This window comes from Octodon degus, unplaced genomic scaffold (genome assembly GCF_000260255.1).
Source record: "Octodon degus isolate 3935 unplaced genomic scaffold, OctDeg1.0 scaffold00040, whole genome shotgun sequence".
NCBI classification, from domain to species: domain Eukaryota; kingdom Metazoa; phylum Chordata; class Mammalia; order Rodentia; family Octodontidae; genus Octodon; species Octodon degus.
The window spans coordinates 11451495-11476910 of NW_004524616.1; the positions used below are offsets into that span (position 1 = coordinate 11451495).

Sequence of the window (25416 nt, forward strand, 5' to 3'; positions counted from 1 at the left end):
CTGAGTTCAATCCCTGGTTCGGCCAAACAAACAAAAAATCAGACTAACAGTGACTCAGCCCTAGGGATCGAACTCCGGCCCTTGAGCCTGCTTGCAGACTCTTTAATCCGCTGAGCTCTTTGGCTGGCCCCAGAAATTTAATTTTTAATTTACCAAAAGCAGTGAAAACAAACGATTCTTTCCCTTTTTCCCGCCAAAAATGCTTGCTTTGGTTACTCCACGGAGTAGTGGCATTACCATCTCTTGAGACAGAAACGCAGATTTCCAGACCTCTGATTCAGAGGGCGCGCTGAATAGTATGTAGGGTGACTCTGCGTGTTACAGTCTCAGAAATTCTGCTGTGACCCACTGTACTGCAGAGCCAGCGCTTTGCTGAAAAGAACTGCTAGTATGTGTGCGGGCTTGGTGTCTCATCAGAGGGCAGCAGTCCTCTTCCCCGCACCATCCCACAACTCTCCTCAGGACCCGCCCGGGTCCAGGCTCCCGCTGACCACTTGGGTTACAAGGCACGCTCGGGGAGGCGGTGCTCGGCCTGTCCAATGGGCGCTCCAGGACGGGGGGCGGGGCTCAACCTGTCCAATGGGCTCCCCAGGATGGGACGGAGCTAGGCCTCTCCAATGGGGTCTCCCGGTCGCAGGGCAGGGATCTCCTATTTCAGCTGCCCGAGCCGCAGGCGCTCCTCGCGTCCCGGGCAGGGCTAGTCATGTGGCGGGTGGTGCGCGCGCTGCGTGTGCACGCTGCAAATCTCAGCAAGTTCTCGGGACCTTGCGACAGGCCTGCTGCCTTCATGTCCACTCTGCTAATCCATCAGCCTCAGTATGCCTGGCTGAAAGAGCTGGGGCTCCGCGAGGAAAACGAGGGCGTGTACAATGGAAGCTGGGGCGGTAGGGGAGAGGTACGCGTGCGCCCGGGAAATCGCAGCTGCGGGGGTAGGGGTGTGTGTTAGTCTAGGAAACCCCGAGGGCCCGACTGTCTGTCGCTGTGGGCGACTGCACGGGATGGAAAGTTTAAAGTTTTCTCGTGTTGTGAACTACAGGCACAACCTTTCAGGTTAGGCCCTTTTGTGTTAGGAAGAAATGATTTCACTGTAATTTGGAGCTTACTTTAAACCTTATGGCACGTACCCTACTGGGTACGTTTATGTTGTCCTGTTTTCAGAAACCTTTTGGAATTTGACAGCTTGTGTTTGCTAAAATCCTGTGAACTTCACGAGGACAGGATTTTCTGATTCCTTTATTGCTCTGAGCTAAGCATCGAGTCTGGCTTCGATTTCTGTTTAATAAAATGTTGTTATAGAGTATAATGGAAAGTTATCTAAAGAGAGTGGCACGCAGAAGGAATGTTATGTAATATTGAACGCCGATAGGAGTATTGTATACTTAACTGTTCGAGGGAACATCTGGTTATTTGTGGCTGTAGGAGATGCAGATGACTTTATTGTTCCCCATCTCCTCCTGCGTGAAAGTTTCGTCCTGTTTCTCTTGGGGCATTGCTCGGAAGATTCTTTGGCAGAATGGCCTTTCCTGAAGGCTTTTTAGCTGCACTCTGGCTTTGCTTTTTTTTTTCTAGTTGAACCTGAGACCTCGCCAGTTCGCGTGGGTGCAGGCCTTGCCCTACTTGTCTAGACTCGGCTGCTTCATCTTCTGACCAGAGGCTGGGCAGAGTAAGGGCAGGGGATAAGGAAAACTCCTATCACAGTCTCTTAACGGAGAAAGAGCTGGATTACCTGGTTACATTAAAGCCTTTCTGTATGTACCTAATGTTAAGATGACAAAGGTCTAAAAGAAAGCTGATTTCTACTATTTAGAAGAGAACTGAAAATTGAATTTTCAGCTACCTAGTTGATCTATTCTCTTAATTTGGAAGGGATTACAATGGCTGTAAATGATGGTGATCTTTTTGTTTTAAGGTTATTACCACCTATTGTCCTGTTAACAATGAGCCAATAGCAAGAGTCAGACAGGTAAGTTTTAAAATTCAAACTGCTTTCAGGGAATTTGTAACCTTTCTTTCGAGACAGAAGCCTACTAGGCAAGCCAAGAGCTATACCAGAATATAAATGCAAAGAATAATGTGTCTCTTTTTCCTTTGACGTTTAAACATGCCTAGGAAGCACTGACCACCGTTTGGGTGGGGGGTGGTGTGCCCTAAAAAGGTGAACTAGAGGACTGGGAGGGTGTCTGTCCAAGGCAACGCTTCTGAACCACCTGAGGTTTCGTTAGTGGAATTTCTGATTCCTTAAGTTTGGGTGGAGCCTGAGGGTCTGTTACCAATGTAGAGCAAGCTCAGGTGTTCTTAAGTGAGGCAAACTGACCTTTGCTTTGGAAAAACAAAGTTTAAAGCACAGCTGGGTCCCATTCTGTCTTACTGGGTTGTAGCCAGTTTTCTGAAGACTGTTGACATTGTTCTCAGCTATAAATCTTAAGAGACACCCAGGGATTTTTTTCCCAGTTCTTTTCTAAAAAATGCCAGTGTGCTCTCGAAGGTCATCATCTTCTGTACTCTTTCTCTCCTCTTAATGCTTTGTGTAGGCCAGTGTGGCGGACTATGAAGAAACTGTCAAGAAAGCAAAAGAAGCCTGGAAAGTTTGGGTGGATGTAAGTATGGCCTGCGTGGTCCAAAGCGCAGATGTCCCCTGCTGTGGTTGTGAGAGATAAGTGAAACCTCTGAGAAGCAGGCCAGTATGTCTTGCAGAAATATTAGCTCCTTGGGGCCCAGATGTGTCTCCCTTGGCTCCCTAGGAGACTGTCTTTTCTATAAGTGGCATTTAGTGAATGAATGCTTTTAAACAGATTAGAACTCTGTACTCACGTAGTAGAAGTTCAAGCTATGACTATTCCACGTGGAAGTTATAAGAGAGCAAGTAGGAGAAAATAAAGATTATTATTATTTTTTAAATGTATTTAGTATTAGGGACTCACTGTACAGATTGGACTCGTAGTGACCCTCCTGTTTTCAGCCTCCCAAGCACTGGGATTGCAGGCACATGCCACCATGCCCAGTCTCAGTCACTGGCACAGCACGCGTGTGTTGAACCCTGGTCGCTGCACCTGCCTAAGTAGGCACTTTATAGTCTGCTGGGCTGGCTGGCTGGCCCTGGTAGAGATTATGTTAAAATACCTTCTTTCCCTTATTTTATTTTTTAAAATGTATTTAGTATAGTGTCTACAGGGTCTCATGACACAGATCGGACTTGCAGTGAGTGATTCTCCTGTTTTCAGTCTCCCAAGCACTGAGATTACAGGTGCATGCCATCACCCCCAGTCTCAATCGCTGTCTCAGTGCACCCCGGGGGCGGGGCTTGTATGGCACACAGGGGTCCCCTTTGTTTTCTGTCATGCCAGGTGGTAGCAACTCTGCATAGATCATGTTACCCTGCCAGCCACAAAAGCAGCCATCTGCAGCATCTCTTTTTCAGGCCAAGGGGCTGGTATGGACTGTAAGGCAGGGTCTGCTTCCTTGGTCTGAGTTTCTAGTAGGGTTTAAAAGAGCACATGTGAGAATTGCGACTGGTTCTGGGCTGAGCCACACTGACCTGTCCCTAGGTGGAGGCCGCTTCCTGTGCAAGGGAGTCAGAGGGAGCAGGGATAGCCTGGGTGTTCAGTGCCCGTCTGTCTTTCACCCTCGAAGTGCTGTGTCATAGAAAGGGAGGCCAGCCCAGCTCCATGCTCGCCATGAGGGGTAAGGGAGTTAACCATTTAAAGTGCTCCCAGGAGAGCCCAACACATGACAAGCCTCAGGACAGTGCCTGCAGGGGTTTGAGGTTGGGGGTGTGCAGAATGTGGATAGATGTTCCTGAGGCGGGGCAGTGCTGTTAGCCAAAACCATCTTTGTGCAAAGCACAGAGAACATCTTTAATTATGGATATAAATTAGGCTTCGTTTGTCTTGAAATTGTGTATTTTTATAATTGGAAAAAAAGAAGAAGAAGAAAATTAGGCTTAGGGTTTCATTATTTAAAAAAAAAAAAAAATTCTTGACCAGAAAGATACAAGTTGACAGTGTTGTAAGTAAAGTTCACTATACCTAGGCAAAGAACAGTGTCCCAAACAGTATCATCTTTTGTTTAAAAGTTACTTTTCTTTTCAATCATAAAAGTATGTTAAAAAAAAAAAGTGGTAAAATAATCTTTGCTTTCTTCAAATGAAGTAATTATTGCAGTTATGTTTTGGTATACTTGTTTCCAGTCGCATGTGTTTACCCCATCATTATGATTTATATATACTTATGTGCAAGGTGTAGGACATTTTGAGATTTACCATTACACTATATACCAACTTTATATAAAGTTACTGTATGGTTTTTAAATTACTGATTAGTTTTCTATACATATAATTTGAAAGTCTATTTTTTTTTCTTTTTTATTAGGGGGATTTAATCCAGAGGTATTTTGTCACTGAGCTCTATTTCTAACTCTTTGTATGTTTTATTTTGAGACACGGTCTTATTCAGTGACTCAGGACGGCCCTGGGTTTGTGACACTCCTGCCTCTGCCTCCCAGGTAGCTGGTATCACAGTGGTGTGCCTATGCCTGGCTAGTTACTACTTTACTTTTTAGAGCAGTTTTGTTTTGTAGAGCAGTTTTATGTTCACAGAAAAATGAATAGTAAGTGCAGAGTTCTCACTGCCCCTCTTTCTGCCATGGTTAACATCGTGCATTGGTGTGGCCCCTGATCACGGGGCAAAACTGCTACATTATTAACAAAAATATTATTTATGATACGGGTTCACTTTTTGAACACTTTATGCTGAATGGTATTGCAACTTCCCACCTCCTATGAACAGAGGTATTGTATGTGTGTATTTACCTAGAGTAAATACAAGCATGTTTGAAATGAGTTTGTGTGAATTAAGCTTCTTGATTCTCCATGAGCTAGCTGTGAACTCTCCTGGCCATGCGCTGGGGATGGTCCCTGGCATGACTCTTCTCCTCAGTCGTTGCGCTTTGCTTTCCTTGCTGCTGTTTCTTTCTGCATGCGGGGTCTCTGTTAGCAGTGCACATTCTCGCTTCTGCGTCTCCTACCACGTCTGCTGATTGTGCTCTTAGGCTTCTAAACAGCCTAGAGTGCTGGATGGGCACCACTTGCTTTCCTCCATGATAGAAGCAGGGCCAAATGGGACTCTGCTTGTTAAAATTTGAGTTTAGGGTAGCACAGGTTTTTCCTGACCGGGCTTGTGGGACACTGGCTCCCATGACCGTGACTTAGAATGAGGACAGAACAGAGCTGCAGGGGCCGGGGAGATGGCTCAGTGGAATAAGTGCTTCCCTGGCAAGCAATAAGGGCATGAGGTCAATCCCCGGTTCTGCTAAAAAAAAAAAAAAAAAAAACAGCTGCTGCCTGGCTGCTCTAAAGCTTTCCCAAGCCCATGCTCCCTGGCGGGGTGCTACCTGTCCTGGCCCTCTTCCTTCCTGCTGGCCCCTGTGTGAGGGCAAAGCGCTGTTTGTTTCTTATTTTATTTTTATTTTTATTTTTATTTTTTTTAATATTTAGTTATTTATTTATTTTGTGTGTGTGTGGCCAGCTCAGCCCACCAGGGGGCAGGGCCGGCTGGCATGTGGTGCTGGGGGATTGAACCGCGGTCCCTGTGTTTTGCTTAGTTTAGCTTGTTCTAAGTAGGTGCTTTAGACCACTGAGCCATCTCACCAGCCCTGTTTGTTTCTTTAGTTCACTCAAGCCTAGAATTTTTTTAAAGGGAACTTTTAAATTTTATTTATTTATTTATTTTGTATTTTAGGGAAGGGTCTACAAGGGTGTTCAGGGTCTCACTACTAGATCAGACTCATAGTGATCCACCTGTTTACAGCTTCCCCAGAGCTGGGATTACAGGTGCTTACCACCATGCCCAGTCTCAATTGCCATCTCAGTCCACCCCTAGGGCGGGGCCCACACAGCAGGTCTGAGGATCGAACTCCTGGCCCCTGCACCTGCTTGCAGCCGCATTAATTCACTGAGCTATTTGGCCAGCTCAACATTTTTTTCTTCGAGGGAAATGCAAACGGTGTAAATATATGAAAAGGTAGTTTATAAAAAGTGACTTCTTGTGAGGATGTGTTGCCTTTTTTCCTGTAATCCCAGCACCTAGGAGGCTGAGGCAGGAGGATCATGAGTTTGAGGCCAGCCTCAGCTATAGACCCTATCTTTAAAAACAACAACAGAAAAGATCTCTGTTGAGTACAGTAATGCATGTATGTAACCCCAGCTTCTAGAGAGGCCAAAGAAAGAAGATTGCAAATTTGAACCATGTGTGCACAAGTTAGTAATATTCTGCATTAAAATAAGAAGGCTGGGGGGCGGGTAAGGGGGAAAGAAGGCTGGAGATGTAGCTCAGCATACTCTGGGCTCAGTTCCGAGTAGTTCCTGAGTCAGCAAGTCAGTTCCTCTCTTAACCGAAACCCACCACAGAGAACCTGGTCAGGAAAACAGGCCTGGTGCTTTCCTAGCGAGCCAGTTCCAGCCCTGAATGCTGCTTGTTTCTGTGACCACTATTCACCGCTTCATCTCTAATGAGGGACAGCTGGAGTCTCTTCCTTCCCTGCAGGGCCAAAACTGTTACTGGCCATCTCTCCCAGCTACCAAAAGAAATGTTGGATGGTTGGTACCTTTTTATGTTTGTTTGCTGGTTTAGGTCAGTATCTTGCTATGTAGCTCAGACTGGCCTTGAACTCAAGAGCTCAGATGATCCTCCTGTTCAGCCTCTCAGCCTCCCAGCGCGTGAGACAACAGTTGTACTCTGTCCGTCCAGCTTTCCCAAAGCCTCGGCTAACACTTCCTTCAGTGCTTTTAGTTCCTTTCTCATGACTGTTTTATTTTATTTTTGGTGGAACCGGGGATTGAACTCAGGCCCCTGTGCTTGCCAGGCAAGCGCTTATTCTACTGAGCCATCTCCCTGGCCCCTCATGACTGTCTTAGATGGCCTTCTAGATGTGACTATAGATGAAGGGTATAGGATGAGGACGCTTGTTACCCATCTGGAGGACAGATGGGCTTATTGATGCCAGGTGCTCCCGTTCCTCCCAAAGTCCCTCTCAGCCCTGGTCCTGACTTTCTCAATTATCACTGCTACTGAGACTCACCTGGGAAGCTGAAGAAAATAAAGATGCCAGATTGGAGTGGTTGGGGTGGTGTCTGGTTATAGGGATGCTTTGGGGGTGATTCTCTCTCCAATCTGTAGTCCAAGTTGAGAGTGAGTGGTCAATTTGTAATGACCCAGTCTTGGACACTTTAAATAATATTTCTTTCTGTCATAGTCTGGTTTTGTTGCTACAAGTGAATATTGTGGATTAAGAAACCTACAAAAAAAAATGGTCAAGAAATACTGATCATTCAGACTGAAGTTAACTTTTTTTTTTTTTTTTTTTTTTTTGAGACAGGGTCTTACTATGTAGTGTAGGCTGGTCTTAAACTTGTAGCAATCCTCCTGCCTCAGCCTCCCAAGTGCTGGGATTACAGGTGTGTTCTACCACACCTGGCTGAATTTAGCCAGTTTGACAAAACTTCACAAAATATGCTAGCTAAATTCATTGGAAATAATACGAAACTGAAACCCTCTACTGGGAAATCTGTAGGATGTGCACTAATTCATTTAACTTTCAAAGGTTCTGTTGCCTTTTTCCAGAAGAATGCATATATCCTAAAAATGGCACGTTTTACAGATGTATAGACTGCAGAATGCAGGTGTTTTAACTCTTCTCTCAAATGATCGCTGTGGGCAGCTTGATATGTAGTCCTCCAAATTTGAGCAACTTTACATTTGTCTGTGCTTGTCTGTTCTGTTATAGCTTCTCAATGCTGTTCTTGTCCATTTTATTTTATTTTATTTATTTATTTATTGATTGCAGAACCAGGGATTGAACTCAGGCCCTTGCGCTTGCCAGGGAAGGGCTTATTCCACTGAGCCGTCTCCCGGGCCCCTCTTGTCCATTTTATGACTGGCCCATAATTAATCCATCGGTGCTGATGGACATTTACATGGGTTCTAGTTTCTCTGTGAGAAACAGCACATGAGAATATTGTCCTTTTTCACACTTGTGTATAACATTTATATATAAGCTTAGTTTCCAGAAGTGAAAGGGTAAAATGTTTTCAGTGGTAAAGGATTTCTGAGCTTCCCTTCCAAACATCTGTGCTAAGACAAGAATGCACAGTGGAACAAGAGAGAGCAAAAAGCACAACCTTACAGTCACGTGCCGTGGGGTGGAGCTGAGGGGTGCGGTGATGATGGGTGGGGAGCCGTGGGCTCCTGCCTGGGGAGGGTTTCTCTTAGCCACCTTTGGAAGGAGGAGTGGTAGAGGGAGAGCCAGAGGAGAGAGCCGAGAGTGCTGGCCTCCACACAGTCTGCTTTGGTGTGATCGTATTCTGCTGCTCTGCACTGCATGTCCAACACTGTTGTAGACGTGGCGTTACACATGGACTCCGACTTGACAGTTTTGTTCTTTTCTTAGATTCCTGCTCCAAAGCGAGGAGAAATAGTCAGACAGATTGGCAATGCCTTGCGGGAGAAGATCCAAGTCCTGGGAAGCTTGGTAAACTCCTTTTGTAGTATGTACATAATTCACGGGGTGGAGGATAAGGCCGGCATGCATTTCAGTTTGTGTGGTTGTAATTTTAAAATCAGTTTATTAATTTAAATAATCCTTTCTTTAGAGGAAAGATGAATAAGGTGAACAGGAAAAGGAGATGGATATTTTTCTCTTCTGTTGGTGGTACTGGGGATTGAACCCAGGGAGTGTGGAATTGTATCTCCAGCCCCTTTTATTTTGAGACAGGGTCTTGCTAGGCTTGAATTCACTATTGGGTCTCATCGTCCTGAGTAGCTGGGATTATAGGCATTCACCATCAGGCCCGGCAATTCTCTGGTTTGAATTTTTTTTTTTTTTCAGAAAAATAAGAACAGACTTTCCTTAGTTTATTACCTTCAGAAAACAGACACAAAATAATGTATTTACTTTTGCCTCCTCAATTTAATGTTTAAAATATAAACTCTGTAGAGAAAATTCAGTTTTCATTTTTTTAATGTTTTAGGTATCTTTGGAGATGGGGAAAATCCTAGTGGAAAGTGTGGGAGAAATTCAAGAGTACGTGGATATTTGCGATTATGCTGTTGGTTTATCACGGATGATTGGGGGACCTGTCTTGCCTTCTGAAAGTAAGCCATGGAGTCCATTAAACTGAATTTTGTAGTCTGATAAAGAGATCTCCATAATCTACTGGAGGTGTGAATAGTTTACAAAAGAGCAATTGTAAGGAGAATAAGTGTGTGAAAGTGTCTTCAGTCTTTCTGAGAAGTACAAATTAAGGTGGGTGAAAACATTAGATCATGGGGCTGGTGAGATGGCTCAGTGGTCTAAAGCATCTACTTAGAACAAGCTTAGCAAAGCACAGGGACCGCGGTTCAATCCCCCAGCACCACATGCCAGCCAGCCCCACCCCCTGGTGGACTGAGCTGGCCACATACACACACACACACACACACACACACATAAATAAAAAAACAAAAAAACATTAGATCACGAACTTTTTCCCCCCTTCAGTGCTGGGATTACAGGTGTGTATCATCACCCTGGCTTAGTGGAGAAACTCTTTTTGTGGTGTTTTTTTATTTTGTAAGACTAATGTTGGGAGTCCATGACTGAGATACTCTTCTAAAACATCTAGAAAACTATTTAGAAATATACCCAGAGGGCTTAAATTTAAAGCCATTTTTATGAATCTAAGTAAAACTAAAAGGTAGCTAAGAATGGTAGTGCACACCTGTAATCCCAGCACTCGGGAGGCTGAGGCAGGAGGATCCCTGCAATTATGAGGTCAGTCTGGGCTCCATGGTTAGTTCAGTCCCTGCCCAGACTACATAGTGAGCCCTTATCTCAAAAGCAAAACAAATCTAAAAGATTAGTTATTTAAGTGCTAAATCATAAGGAAAATATTCAGCTAATTTTGGTAGATGATTAGTATGTGTTGAAAGTAATGTTTTTGAAGATTTCTTCTAACACCACACTTCTATGGGAAGGTAGTATTAACTTTTTTTTTTTTTTTTAATTTATTCGTGTGTGTGTGTGTGTGTGTGTGTGTGGCCAGCTCAGCCCACCAGGGGGCGGACTGGCAGGCATGTGGTGCTGGGGGATTGAACCGTGGTCCCTGGGCTTTGCTAAGCTTGTTCTAAGCAGGTGCTTTAGACCACTGAGCCATCTCACCAGCCCCAGTATTAACTTTTAAATTTTAGTTTTTGAAGACATAGCATGTGCATAGCAAAGAACTAGAAAGGATTAAGAGGAAAAGAATGAAAACTTTCCTTCTAGCTCCTGGCAATGCCATAGTGCCTTGCAGAATTGTGATGGTTTTTTATTTCATATGTCTTTAGAACATTTGGGGCCGGGGAGATGGCTCAGTGGAATAAGCGCTTCCCTGGCAAGTGCAAGGGCCTGAGTTCAATCCCCAGTTCTGCAAAAAAAAAAAAAGCACTAGAACTTTTATTCACATATAAGTGAGTATATGTCTTTAAAAAACACCAGCATGTTCTATATATATATTTTTTCCTATTTAACATATCTACAAATTGTTTCACATTAGTACAGTAAGAGCGTTGTTCGTTCGTTCGTTCTTTCTTTCTTTCTTTCTTTCTTTCTTTCTTTCTTTCTTTCTTTCCTGCTGCTGGGTCAGGGACCCAGGACCTCATGAATGCTAGGCAAGCATTCTACCACAGAGCTCTACCTCCTGTCCTTCATGTTTTAGAAATGGCTATTTTAGGGCCAGCCAGATAGCTCAGTGGATTAAAGCACCTGCTTAGGCAGATGCAGGGGCCTGGGGTTCCATCCCCAGAGTGCTGTGCCCCCCGCCCCAGGGCACACTGAGACTGTGATTGAGAATGGGAGTGGGGGTGTGCACCTGTAATCCCCAGCACTTGGGAGGCTGAAAACAGGAGGATCACTACAAGTCCGATCTGTGTAGTGAGACCCTGTAGACCCTGCACTAAATACATTTTAAAAATGTCTGTTTTGTTATAAAGAATTAGAGTCTAGCTCTCCAAAGGCAGATATTTAGGACAGTTTTCCATTTTTCTATTACAAACTGTGCTGCCAGGACCGACTTTGTACTCCAGGGCTGCTTAGCAGATGAGGATGGGCCTTCTGCAGCACTGGTGGAACAGCTCGGTGGTAGAATTATTGGGATTATTACTATCATCTGTTTGCTGTGTTTTCTAAAATTTCCATGATGAGAAGTATACTGCATTTATAATCAGGAGAAGAAATTTCTCAAGGCATTGTTTTATTTGGGATATTGGTTAGTACTGGGGGTTGAACCCAGGGCCTTACCCATATGAGGCCAGTGCTGTATCATTGCACTCTGTCCTCAACTCTTTTTTTTTAAATGTATTTAGTGCAGGGTCTACAGGGTCTCACTACACAGATCGGACGTGTAGTGATCCTCCTGTTTTCAGCCTCCCAAGTGCTGGGATTACAGGCGCCTGCCTCCATGCCCAGTTTTATTAGCCATCTCAGTGTGCCCTGGGGGCATGGCCTGTACAGCACACTGGGGATTGAACCTTGGTCCCTGTGTCTGCCCAAGCAGGTACTTTAATCTGTTGAACTCTCTGTACGGCCCTTCTCAACTCTTTTTATTTTACTTTACTTTCTCTGTTTAAGATGGTCTTGCTGAGTGCTCAGGCTGGCCCAGAATTTGTGATCCTCCTACCTTAGCTTTCTGAATACTGGGATTACAGGTGTGTACTGCCACGCCCAGCTTAGAAGTCTCTTTACATGTGCTTTTAATGTCCTTAATTAAATAGAGTCAGTGCAATGATCCAAAATTAATTTTATGTCATTGAACACTTTCAAGAGTCTTTGCCAGTAAATAGCCAGTTTGGCAAGTATACCCATGCAAGCAAGTAACTTGTTGATTTATATCATCAGTTACAGTCTTTTCCAATTACTTACACAGTTTTAAGAAAAGCTTATCTATGTGGAGGCTTTCGGGTAACTGACTTTATTAACTTAGCAAATGCTTTTGAAAAGTCTGTGCCAGGAGGTTTAATAGGTGACATGTAGTCAATGAGGTGTCAAGCTCAGCTTCAGGATTCATAAACTTTTAAGTGACATATGTTTTAGAGCGGGAGAAAGTTGTAACAGTGCATGGTAGGTGCTCTGATTGGGCAGGGGATAGGCTGCTGAGGGGATAGGATGCTGAGTGACTCCTGGGCTTGCCGTGTGTACCCTTGGGAAAGCCCTCCTAGGGGACAAGAGGTGGATGGAGGCTGGAGCTGGGGATTGCTTCACACAGAGAAGAGGTTTATACAAGTTTGAAGTGGGAAAGCAATTGACTTGGGAAATGCATTGCTTTAGCACCAATGAGGGTCCTGAGTGGGTTCTCGTCCCTCAGGAAGAGACTGCTGGTTGTGTGGGATGCTGGCAGACGTGGAGGGCTGGAAGTGAGGGGCCTCAGCAGGTTGAGAGGGTGGGCAGGAGAGGAGGCAGCTCTGAGGTCCTAAGGAGGATTGGGGATGAGGCGCAGGCCTAGCTAGCCATGTGAGTGTGGCTGGAGAGGCTGGAGGCTGCGGCCGCTGCCTTCCTCATGGTCCGTGGCTATATCCCAGGTGTATGAGCACTCACAGTCCTTTGTTCTCATTCTTTCATTGCTCCAGCTGCCTTTGATTAAAATCTCTCTTTGTGGGATTATGGTTGACTTTAAAGTTTGTATTTAAAATATAAACATTTCTGTTTTTTTTGTTTGTTTGTTTTGTTGTTGTTTTGAGACAGGGTCTCATTATGTATGTAGTCCTGGCATGCTTTGAACTCACCATGTAGCCCAGGCTGGCCTTGAACTTGCTTGCAGTCCTCCTGCTTCAGCCTCTTAGGTGCTGGGATTGCAGGCATGTGCTACCCCACATGACTGTGCTTTTAATTTTCTTATAGTGAATATGAAGTTTTTGTAACTCAGTTAACATGTGCATATAAATGAGACACTTGAACTTATTGAGATTGGCTCATGAGGCAACAAAGAACATAGATCTAAGACTCAATCCTGGGCTGGGGGTATAGCTCAGCAGTGTAAGTGCCTCCTAGCAAGCGCAAGGTCCTGAGTTTGATCCCTAGTACTGGGGGGGGGGGGGAGAAAAGAAATAGATCCTAAGTCATGCATTTTGGCTGCATTCTGCCTTTTGCTATCACATCTCTCAAGGTATGTTTTTTTTTTTTTTTTTTTGGTGGAACTGGGGATTGAACTCAGGCCCTTGCACTTGCCAGGGAAGCACTTATTGCACTGAGCCATCTCCCTGGCCTCAAGGTATCTTAACCACCTCTCTGAAGTTTCCTTGTATGCCAGATGAGACTGATGCTGTCCTGGTCTGCACAGTCCCAGCGAGGGTTAGAAGCATAATGACTCTCATGATTTATGGCATCCTGTGCTACAAATACTTCTGTTTTACATTACATGTACATTTCTTACATATCCACTACAAAGCATCTAGAATCCCTTCTGGCCTGGTGCCCTGCACTCTCACTCCAAAAATGAAAAAATGCCAGACTTATGGAAACCTGAGATGGGAAACCCTTGTTTTCTGACATTAAAATTCATTTGGTGGGTTCGTGTGCATTCAGTTCCCGTGCTGAGCCGGTCCCCTGTCCTCCCCGCTCCAGGGCCTGGTCATATGCTCATCGAGCAGTGGAATCCTGTCGGCCTGGTGGGAGTCATCTCTGCATTCAATTTCCCTGCAGCGGTGTATGGCTGGAACAACGCCATCGCGCTGGTCACCGGAAATGTTTGCCTATGGTAAGGTCTGCACGCTTCCCCACCCAGGAGTAAGGAGCCATTTTCACATACTGCTAAAATATTTTAAATCTATTGAAATGTTTCCTATACTTGCTCTTTCAGTTAGCAAGTTAAGTTACATGTGCTGTTGGTAAAGTACTGATTTTGAATATTTGCATATTTTACTGTTGTTGACTTAACCTTCTTTTTCTTTTTGAATACAACAGCATCCCACTCTTCCTTCTAGCTCCATTTCCATTCCTGGTTGCTGTATTATTCAATTCTGGTGCTTTGTGCAAGGCACCTTTCCTTGGGTGCAGGACTCGGTCCTCAGTGATATTGTCCCCCCACTCTGGATGTAATGGTCTTTTTTTTTTTTTAATTATTTATTTATTTATTTATTTTTATTTTTCAACAAATAATACACTGCATATGTTCTTCTTAGTGGTTAATTGCTGTACAAGATGCGGACTTGTGATCCTATTTACAAACACCATTAGAACAAATTATTCTATTCATTAACAGAATGTAACTATATATCTATCCCAACCACTTTGAATACACAGATACAAAATGGACATTCATCTGTATACCCCATTTTTTCTAAGTTCCGTTATTGAATATTATAGGTGTGTAAACTCAGCAAAATATTCTAAAGGAGTCCAGTAGCCCATAATAGCATTGGGTCTTCTGTTTAACTGGCAATGTCAGAAATTATTGACCTGAGTCCCCCACAGCTCAACTTAACAGCATGGCTTTATTTCTTATAATTTTGTCTTCATACTTTTCTGCTGGATGGTTAAGACCAAGGTAAAGCAGGACCTATGCAACAAGAGTTGTAGCTTTTTGGTCTGAGAAGGTCAGTGAAATGCCCTCAGGATTTGTCCTGAGATCCTGTACCTCAGATTGCAGAACCTTTATCAGTGCAGCCATGTGGATGAGTCACAGCCAAAGCTTGGCCAATGTGCTCTCTGTGAAAGCCTGAGAGAGTATCTTCTCCCCATGTGACTCTCCTTAGGCCCACTCTATGTCATCGATCACTTTCCTCTTTGGCCCCATAATCTTCTTGATCAGAAAATTTGGGACACTATGTAATGGTCTTAAACGTTGAATATACATTGAATACATTGGATGTGCACCACGTCTGTCTACAAACATAGCTGAAAGGATCAGTGCTGGCACTGGGTTGCCATGGAACCCATGCTTCCCAGCATCCTAATCCAAATGGCTAGTTCTACAGCTGATAGTCCCGCTCCATTCGGGTGCCACAACTGCCACAGTCCCTTGGATCAGTGCAGCAGTAGGTTCACCACCACTTCATGCTTTTTTCTGTTCATGAAAGTTTTATAGTCTGTTAGGTCCCAGGGACACCACCTGAGGGATGGATTTCTATGTACTACTAGACTGATTTTATTGTGTAATTAGATGGCTTTTTATCAGAATGACTTTTGCTTCTGCTTAATAAAAGATGTTTATTTTTTCCTCATTAAATTTCTCTCTTTTTTTTTTAAACATCTGAAGGAAAGGAGCCCCAACAACTTCCCTCATTAGTGTAGCTGTCACAAAGTAAGTATGTGCATGGCTTGCTTGGGAGAATGATTGATAGACCCTACATTTTGTCTGATGTGAAAGTGAAAGTGTCATAGTTATTTAAGCATGGGATTTGGGTTACCTCTTTCTCCTTTGGTTCTTACAACATTGTTATGTCGTTTTGCAATTTACGCAGCTCTTTTGGAGCCCTATCATTTATCTCCCTGGAAATATGCCAGTATTGATATAAGTACTAGGCATTTTATTTTTATTTTTTGTGTATTTAGTACAGAGTCTATAGGGTCTTAGTGCATAGATTGGACTCGTAGTGATTCTCCTGTTTTCAGCCTCCCAAGCGCTGGGATAATAGGCTCACGCCACCACGCCCAGTGTCAGTCGTCATCTCATTGTATCACTTGAAAAATAAAATTATTGCTAGTAGAGAAATAACCTGGCAGTTTAGGAGTTATATTTGATAACTATTCAACAAGCTAAGGGTTTTGAGAGTAGATTTCTACCCAGCTTGCTTATTTATTCATTACTTTTGCTTAGTAGACGGTTAATGGAAACAGAAACAGGGTTGAAGCATGGCTCAGTGGTGTAGCACCTTCCTTGTCTGTGCGAGGGCCTGGGCTTGATCCTCAGTACTACAAGGGAAAAAAAATACCCACAAAGAACTGATTAGTATGCTAATTCACTGACGTAGCTAACATTACTTATAGGGCGTTATGTTTTCAGGTTAAAAACTTACTAGTAAGACCCAAGATATAGCTCAGTGGCACAGTGCCTGCCTGGCAAGCATAAGGTCTGACTTCAAATCCCTGTACCAAAATGTGCTCCACCCAAAAGCAAAACAAAACACTTTGTATTCATATTTGAGAATTTGACAGGTGTGATAAGGATAAATATCAGTGTTACAAATCTGTCTGTGTGGAGTTTGGTTTTTTGTTTTTTTTTTGGTGGAACCGGGGATTGAACTCAGGTCCTTGAGCTTGCCAGGGAAGCGCTTATTCCACTGAGCCATCTCCCTGGCCCCTGTCTGGAGTTTAGAGAGAGCACAGATTAGTGCCTCTCCTTGTTGGCCATGATGTATCCTGAATGTTCCAACGGATACATGGTCAGCAGTCTCTGATCCAAGCCATGGTGATGGGGAGCTTGTTGTAGAGTCTTTATGTCGCACTCCCCTCCCCACAGGGCTTGAACCCTGGGTCTTTGCATTGAGCTGTATCCCACCCTTTTTTATATTTGTATTTTGAGGCAGAGTCTTGGTCTTAAAAGAGTTTGAAATGTTCATAGGGCAGTTTGCTATACTCTGCTTAATATTTTAAGAGTGTTAACAATATTTGATTTCTGAGACAGTAAATATAGTGATGGCAGCGTTTTCTGGGATTAGCTGAGCAGGGTGGTGCCTGCTGGCTGGCTTCTCAAGTTTACCTCATAGTTCTTACTTGTAAGGTGATAGGAGGCCGTGGTGGCTCTGTTCACCCAAAGGCTACAGGACTGGAACATAGTTCGCCAGGAGGACAGCATCAGGTGTTTTTCTTCATTTAGTGTCGTCTTAGTAGTCCCACAGATGAGAGAGAGCGATATATGCTCCATATTGTACAGGTGTTGGGGTTACCTTGGCTCAAAAGCCAAAAGCTCCACAGAAACCAAAAATCTCTTATATGAATTCTATAATCATGGTTCTAGGTGCTACAAAGGATATGTAGTTTATAAATGTCACTGCACTCCGGGAAGGCCAAAGAGCACTGAGTTCCCATTTATAATGCACTTCATAGATCACTCACCCTGGTCCAGATGCAGCTGGTCAGCCAGTCCATTACTACCATAAGTCATGTCGCCTGAGGAACATTGTTAGCACCCTTACACTTTATGGGTGACCTGGAGAATAGAGTTGGAGTCTGACCCAAAGTTAAATTCTCATGCATTTTGGGAAAGAGTTTTGTTAACCTTTACCTTTCAGCACAACAAACCAAATCCCTGCCTTTAGAGGAAGTGTGACCTATATGCGCGGGCAGTGTGTGCACGGAGTCTGGAAAGCACTGTACCCTCTGGGGACTGCGCTGGGGTGTGGCGCCTGCTCGGTGTGATGCTTGGTTGGATCCTGGACTGGAGGGGAAACAGATAGCTGTAAAGGATGTTTTTGGAAGACAGTTGGAGAACTTAAATAGGTATGAGGATGGTATTTTTTTTTTTTTTTTTTTAAATGGAATAAGGATTTTTTTTTTTTTGCTCCCAATGCCTTCAGGGTAGGTTTGGCTGGCTGGAGTTGTGGGGATGGAACTACAGCAATCTGAGGCTGACGGCTTTGTGGATGCAGCCACTTAAAGAGCTGAGCTAGGGCCAGGCCCCCAAAGGATGGTATCTTTTCTGTGGAAGTGACTATGGGATTAAGGACTTTTTGAAAATTACACTGTAAAATAACCAGCAAGTTGGAGTGATTGATGAAAAAGGACCTTTGCTCCATTAGTCCTTTGGAAACTAAAAATGGACGGAAGAATCAATTTTTGAAAAACCAGTTATTTGAGCCTTATTTTTTAAGCAATTCATTAAGTAGTAGTTTTTGTTTGTTTGTGTGTATGTATTTAACACAGGGTCTACAGGGTCTCCTCTGCAGATTAGACTCATAATGATCCTCCTGTATTCAGCCTCCCAAGTGCTGGGATTACAGGGTGTGCCACCATACTCAGTCTTGTTTTAGCTTGGCAGGTGCGGCCAAACCCAGATCCCTGCGTCTGCTTAAGCAGGGGCTTTAATCTGCTGAGCTGTCTGGCTGGCCCAAGTAGTATTTAACTGTAGTCTTATTTTAGCTATAGTGTTCTAAGTTGGTAGAGAATAATCTTTGCTTGTTTACAAGGTTTTAATCTTGAGGCTCCTGATATTTCCTGACTAAAATATTTCAAATCACTTTATAGGAATCCAACAGACAGTGGTTTTGTGTCACCTCAGGGTACCACCCAGCAGACCCTGCCCTCTTTGTTCCTCTGTGGCTCCTAGGTTTGGGGGACTTCCTCCCTCCCAGTTTTACCCTTTCTCTGAGTTCTGTTTTACATTGTGTTGAAATGTCTCAATTGCTGATGGGTCTGTCTGTAGATTTATTTACCCTTCTAGGTCTCATTCTTTGGATTTCCTAATTATCAACTTACTGGACTTATAGTAGGGGATAAAAATAAAAAGGCTTATGAATGCAGGGTCTTTCCCAAGTTAAGCATGTGCTTCACTACTTAGCACTATCCCCAGCCTGCAGTCTACCATCTTGAACCAGATGTCTTCATAATTTGGAAGAAAATACTCATGGATAATTTTTTTTTTTTTCCCCCGCGGAACCAGGGATCGAACTCAGGCCCTTGTGCTTGCCAGGCAAGCACTTATTCTACTGAGCCATCTCCCTGGCCGCTCGTGGATCATTGGAACTACTTGAGCAATGCTTTCTGTCTTCTATTTATGTCGTATGTGTCTTTTATCCTTAAGATTCAGAAAAAATTCTGTCTGCCTCATAAGTGTTTGAAAACTGTCTCTAATATGTGAGAAGAAATCCATTTCTGAAGATCTGAAAGGTGGGAGAAGTTGAAAAAAGACTTAAAATGATTTAAAAGTTTGTTGGAGTTTATTCCTTATTTTAAAAATTCTTCAATTATCGTCTCATAATTGCCTGTTCCTTTCCAGGATAATTGCCAAGGTTCTAGAGGACAACAAGCTGCCTGGAGCAATTTGTTCCTTGACATGTGGTGGAGCAGATATCGGGTAGGTGAATAGAGAGAGGGCATCTTTTTTCTGCTGAAGGGCTCCAGGTTCATTAGCAAGAATCATATTTAGTAAAATAGCAGAACTTTGTTACAACCAAGGTGATGAGAATGTTCTTTTGGAATCGTTATTGTTATAGTTGTCATTGGTCTCTTTCTTAGTGTATAGCCTCTACTGCAGGGTGAGTAATTTTTTAAATCAAACCCAGGCCTTGCACATGCTAGGCAAGCACTCTACCACTGAGCTATATCCTCAGCCCCAATTTATTAGTTTTATAGTATTCATTGTTACACAGCCATCATTCCTGTCTTTTCTCCAGACCATTTTGGTCACTGCAAAAGGAAAGCACATTGCTTTGGCCGTCACTTCCATTCTCCTCCACCTCCATCCCCTGACAACTATTAATACTTTCTGTCTCAGTACAAATGCCTGTGTGGCTAGGTCATATACATGGAACCATGGAATACAAGGCCTTTTGTGTCTCAATTCTTTTCCAGAGCACAATGTTGGAACCTCTTTACACTGTAACTGGCTATAAGTGCTCTGAACTATGATAAAACCTGAGAATTTTTTTTAAAATGTATTTGGTGGTTACAGGGTCCACTATGCAGCTTGGACTCATAGTCATCCTCTTGTTTTCACTTTCCCCAGCACTGGGATTACAGGCATGTGCCACCATGCCCGGACTCTGGCCAGCTCAGTCTGTTGTGGGGACAGGGCTGAAGCAGCATGTGGTCCTGGGATCAAACCCTGGTCCCTGTGCTTGCCTAAGCAGGTGCTTTAGTCTGCTGAGCATCTTGCTGGCCCCCTCAGGTTGTTTTTACCAGCTTAGACTTTAGATGAGGTTTCTTTGGAAGCAAGTCTTTTTTTTTTTTTTTTTTTTTTTTTTTTTTGTGGCCAGCTCATCTTATGCTGGGGCCAGGGCTGGCAAGGCGTATGGCATCTGGGATCGAACCACAGTCCCTGTGCTTGCCTAAGCTTGCCGAAGCAGGCTCTTTAAACCTCTGAGCTCTCTCACCAGCTTGGAGCCAAGTTTTATAACCTATCTTGGCATAGCTGTAATTTTAGTCTGTCTGCAGCACTGTGACCATCCTGCCGTACTTAGTGGACAATCTCAAAAAGGAACAATGAGTTAGTCTTCGTTAGTATAGATGAGAATGTATTAGAAAACACAAAGCCCAGCTATGTGATAAGCTGTTGTCAAAATGTCACTTAAAATGTAAGTATTGTATCTTCTGTTCTTGTGCTGTGGGCATCCAGTCCTTTGCGTTGTTGGCTTGGGAAAACTCAGTAGTGTAGACAGGAATACATTAAGCAGGGTTGCCTTGAGTACCAGTACTTAACATTTGCAGGTTGGACCCAGAGCAACTTACTTTGGCAGGGTAAGTGCTTGTCCAGTTCTGCATTAGAGTGATGCTGTGACTGTCCTGCTCAGCTCCCACTGAACCCTTTGAAGCACTGAGCTATGCACAGAGAAGTGCAGGTCAGTAGTGCCGATTTGTATTCCTTGGGAGCAACTGATCATCCAAGCATGTCTGTCATAAATGAACTTCTTTGAAGAATAGTCTAGGATGTTTCCCTACACCATCCTAGATTTTTCATTCTTAAAGAGAATATGTATATATTCAGTTACTTTTTCCTCATTGCTGGGACAAAATATCCTACACCCAAAATTAAGGAAGGGAAGATTTATTTAGCTCATAGTTAGTGGAGGTTTCAGTCTATACTCAGTTGGCTGCAAGGCAGAGTGGCACATGGAAGAGGGAAGCCCTTCATGGCTGAGGAAAACAGGAAAGAGAAAAGGGAGGAACAGTGGTCCTGGCAGCTAGCAAGCCTTCCCCCCCCCCCCCAATTTTATGCAGCTTATCTGCCCCAGGGCAAGTGTAGCACTCACACCCATAATCCCAGCATTGGATCAAGAATTTATCACAAACTATAGAAGCTGCCCCAATGACTACATGAGGCTTTAGGGGGACAACTAGAATATTTATTTATTTATTTATTTATTTATTTATTATGGACCTGAAAAACAACTGTGATGCTCATTAAGGAAATACTGGGATTCTACTGTCCTCTTTCACTCTGAGTGTAGGAGAGACTTTCCCTTCAGCTGGCTGCTTCCTGTAGATAGTTTCTCTGTACAGATCACTCCAAATAGGTTAGCCATATGCCTTTACTTGTGACCACTACATTTCATTTTCATGAAGCGCTTCTTCGCTTGCCTGTGATGGACTTGTACATAGTCTAGACTGATGGCCTCTTCAGGGCCACTGTCAGTGCCTTCCTGCTGATACCACTGGGTGCTGCCATCACCGGGTTTCTCTGCTTGGGTGACCATGTCCCTTCCCCTGCAGCACAGCCATGGCGAAAGATGAGCGGGTGAACCTGCTGTCCTTCACAGGGAGCACTCAGGTGGGAAAACAGGTTGCCCTGATGGTGCAGGAGAGATTTGGTAAGTGGTGGCTTGCTCTCAAGGAATTTGGTTCCCTGAGAAGTAGGGATTTAACTGTATTTTAACCCTTTCCATGGAGACATTTGATCCTGTGTGTTTCAGTGGCCAGGGAGAAGATAAGGGTGCAGTGGTTAGCAGGTGATGATTAGGGGAGTCCCAAACTTAGACTGGGAAACACACACACACACACACACATTTTTTTTCCCCCGGTGGAAAATAGATCATAAAAAAAAGTATTTTTTCAGTTTGACATGGGGATGTGTGCCTCTAATTCTTGTACTCAGGAGACTGAGAGAAGGTGGCTGTGAGCTCAAGGTCAGCCTAAATTATATACCAGAACCCTTCTCAAAAATAAATTTTTAAACCATGTTTTAAAAAATAATTTCCACATTCTTCCAGACTGACTTAGCATATTAAAGAAAATTACAATTCAAGACCAATGCAGATAGTACTTACGGATTACTGTCTACACTCGTTTCTCATTCATCTACCTGAAAAGGGTTGAAAGGATTGTCTTATCATAGTTTCATGTAGTATACTTCATGACTGATTTTTTTTCTTTCTTTTTTTGCTCTTGTGGTACTGGAGATTGAACCTACGGCCTTGGCACTGAGCACCATCTCCAACCCTTATGTTATCAGGGTCTCACTAAGTCATTAGGTTGCTCGTGTGTGCCGCGCTTGACCTGGCTGTTCCCCTGCCTTCGCCTCCTAGAGTGCACCACCAGGACCAGGCACAGCTGCAATTTTGATTGTGGTTGCATTGAACTGGTGGATCGCTCATGGAGAATTGGTATCTTAACCATACTCAATATTCTGAAAAGTTAAAGCAGGGTAGGATGGGTTAGGCTATGGTTTCTTAGACATGATTCCAACACCAAAGGCAGCAATGACAAGAAGGTAGATTAGTTAGATGTAAGCCAAAATCATTAAACTAAAATTTTCTGTGCTCTAAAAGATAGTAGAAAGTGAAAAGAGCAACCCACAGCATGGCAAAAAAATTTCAGATCCTATTTCTGATAAGGAACTTGGGTCTGTAGTACATGAAGTACTTTTAAAACTGAACATTGTAAAAGGCAAATAATATAATTTAAGAATAGGAGATGGATTTGGATAGACCTTTCAAGTGTACAGTAATAAACACACGAGAAGATGCTCTGCCTCCCCAGTGTCGGTGTTCCCACCAGCAGATTTCATCTTTTGGGATTTTTTGTTGTTGGGTGTTGAACCCCGGCCTTTCTGGGTAAGCCAGCAGCTTTATGTTAACTACAGCTTCAGCTCTCAGCTTTTCCATTTTACAAAACTGAAATTCGATTCCCACTAAGTGCTAGTTCCTTCCTGCTCCCTGGCAACAACTATTCTGCTTGATCTGATTTTGACTACGTTAGTTGTTGCAAGTAAGTAGAATCTTATAATACTTTGTCTTTTTTCTTAATTTTTGTGCAAAGTCTCACTGCACAGCTCAGACTCATAGTGATCCTCCTGTTTTCAGCCTCGCCAGCACTGGGATTACCTGTGGGCACTACCATGCCCAGACTTGGTCAGCAGCTCAGCATGCCCGGGGGGTGAGGCTGGCATAGTATATGGTGCCAGGGATTGAAGCCCGGCCCCTGCACTTGCCTAAGCAGGAGCTTAGTCCGCTGAGCTATCTCACCGGGCCTTAACAATTTGTCTTTCTATGATTGGTTAATTGTGCTTTGCATAATGTCCTCAGGGTTCGTGCAGGTCTTGTATAGCATGTGATAGAGTTTCCTTCTTTGCGAAGGCTGCATAATGAGGCTATCTGTGTACTGCAGCACATCTTTCTCCATATGAAGGTGGATGGAAACATGGGATGCTTCTGTCTTCTGCCTTTTATAAATAAAACTGAAAACATTGGTTCATAGATAGCTGTTTAAGTCTTTGATTTTTCTACTTTTGCTTATATACTTTGAAATGGAATTTCTAGTCATATGGTAATACTATGTTTAACTTTGGGGGATTGTCACGCCATTTCCCACAGTGGGTGGTCAGTTTTATAGTTGTTTCTTTCTTTCTTTTTTTTTTTTTGCGGAATGAGGGTTGAACTCAGGACCTCGCACTTGCCAGGCAGGCACTTATTCTAGTGAGCCATCTCCCCAACCCTATAGTTTTTTCTTTGAAACTAATTTGAAACTTAAAAGTTACAGTATTAACAAGGGATTCTTGGGCTGGAGAGATAGCTCAGTAGAATAAGCGCCTGCCTGGCAAGTGCAGGGTCCTGAGTTCAATCCCTGGTACCATCAAAAAACCAAAAAAAAAAAACCCAAGGGATTCTTTATATCCCTTAACCAGATTCACCAACTGCTCACATTTTACTGTATTTCCTTTATTATTTTCTCTCTGTCCAGCAACATATAGCATGCATATGTGGCTGCGTGCATGCCTTTACATGTTCAGAGGGCACATTTATAGTTGAACTGTGGAGTGAGTTGAGGATGTCATCCTTTTGCCAGTATCTCCTGTACTTCCTAAGAACGTCGATGCTTTCTCATAGAACCATGATGCAGCTGTCAAAACTGTGAAATTTGACATTGATATCAGGCACATTCCTTCATAAGCCAAGATATAAATTGAAAAATAAGGGGCTGGAGAGATGGCTCAGTGGTCTAAAGCACCTACTTGGAACAAGCTTGGGGACCTTGGTTCGATCCCCCAGCACCACATGCCAGCCAGCCCCGCCCCCAGGTGGGCTGAGCTGGCCACACACATACAATAAGTAAGTGTTAAATAAATAAATGAATAAATAAAAATATTTTAAAAAAATAAATTGAAAAATAATAGGCGTAAGCTATTATTTGAGGCTATGGAGCAGTGTACAGTAAGTACAATGTTAGAAATTGATTTGTATTTGTGTGTGTTTTTTTAAAGGGAAATGTTTGCTGGAACTTGGAGGAAACAATGCCATTATCGGTAAGCCCACCCTTTTAGCTGCTTTTTCTGTTCAGAATTTCCCCATAACCATCTTAAACATATGCAAATTGTTTATGATCTCATGTTTTGTGTGTTATGCTTACCTAAGACCTAATTCCTATCTTTAGGAATTTTACTTAGCAGACAGGATACAAGTTTGGGTTAAAGGTAGAGAAAACTAAGATGGAAAAGTATTCAAGTTTAGAAACTGTCACCTGGGGCCTAGATCCTATGTGCGAGGCTTCCACTGTACGGAGTGTAGCACTAGTTCTTAGTATTTTTCCATCTCTTGTTTTCAGAAAACTCTAGAATATTGAAGTAACTCTTAATGTGACTTGTCAATTCCTTTAGAGTTCAGAGGCATTAATTGATCTTTAGGGGAATATTGGGAGCTCCTATGTTGGGAAAGAGTGCTTCCTTAAGGTGTTTGTTATTACTTATCTGGAGCTTGATTACCTATATTGCCAATTGTTTGTTTGGCACAAAAGGAAATAGTCTATCAGCTTTAATTTTGGGCTAATGTAGTGAAATCTGTAGGTTAACAGAAGAACTTTTTATCACAGTTTTTGTGTTAAAAAGTGATATTAACTGATTTTTACATTGCTGTGAAGTTTAAATGCCTAAATATATGTAGCAGACATTAGAGATTTAAAAAACACACAGTGAAGAGTTTGTTCCAGATGACTGTGAGACTTCTGTACAAGATTTAGTTAGCCCTTCTTGAGCTGTGGGTATTTGCCAGATAATAATGTATTCAGCTGTTCATGCCCATTATTTCATTTAATCCCCACAACAATGTGGAAAGGATCATGTTAGCCTCATGGAAGCTTGTACTCTGAGGTTTAAAAGGATGACACTGAGCTAATAGGCTGGCAGGTGACAGCAGCTGACAACTGCGTTCTGGCAACCCAGTTTTGGGGCACAGTGCTTTTCCTGCCTCCTCATGTCTACATGTAAGTTCCCCAGGTGTCAGTACCCCCATGTAAGAAAAAACTGAGGCTTAAGAAGTTGAAATA

The 25416-nt window shown here is 43.3% G+C and overlaps 1 protein-coding gene across 1 annotated transcript in view; it reads left to right on the forward strand.

The window, feature by feature from the left end:
• The first annotated feature begins 675 nt into the window (after positions 1 to 675).
• Aldh7a1 (aldehyde dehydrogenase 7 family member A1) overlaps positions 676 to 25416 on the forward strand; it is a 40307-nt gene continuing 15566 nt past the window's right edge. The window contains 10 exon segments of the mRNA XM_004631324.3: positions 676 to 895; positions 1910 to 1963; positions 2532 to 2597; positions 8443 to 8523; positions 9023 to 9146; positions 13630 to 13762; positions 15263 to 15307; positions 18941 to 19018; positions 21373 to 21470; positions 24359 to 24400. Coding sequence (XP_004631381.1) covers positions 704 to 895; positions 1910 to 1963; positions 2532 to 2597; positions 8443 to 8523; positions 9023 to 9146; positions 13630 to 13762; positions 15263 to 15307; positions 18941 to 19018; positions 21373 to 21470; positions 24359 to 24400 — 913 coding nt within the window. The 5' untranslated portion in view covers positions 676 to 703.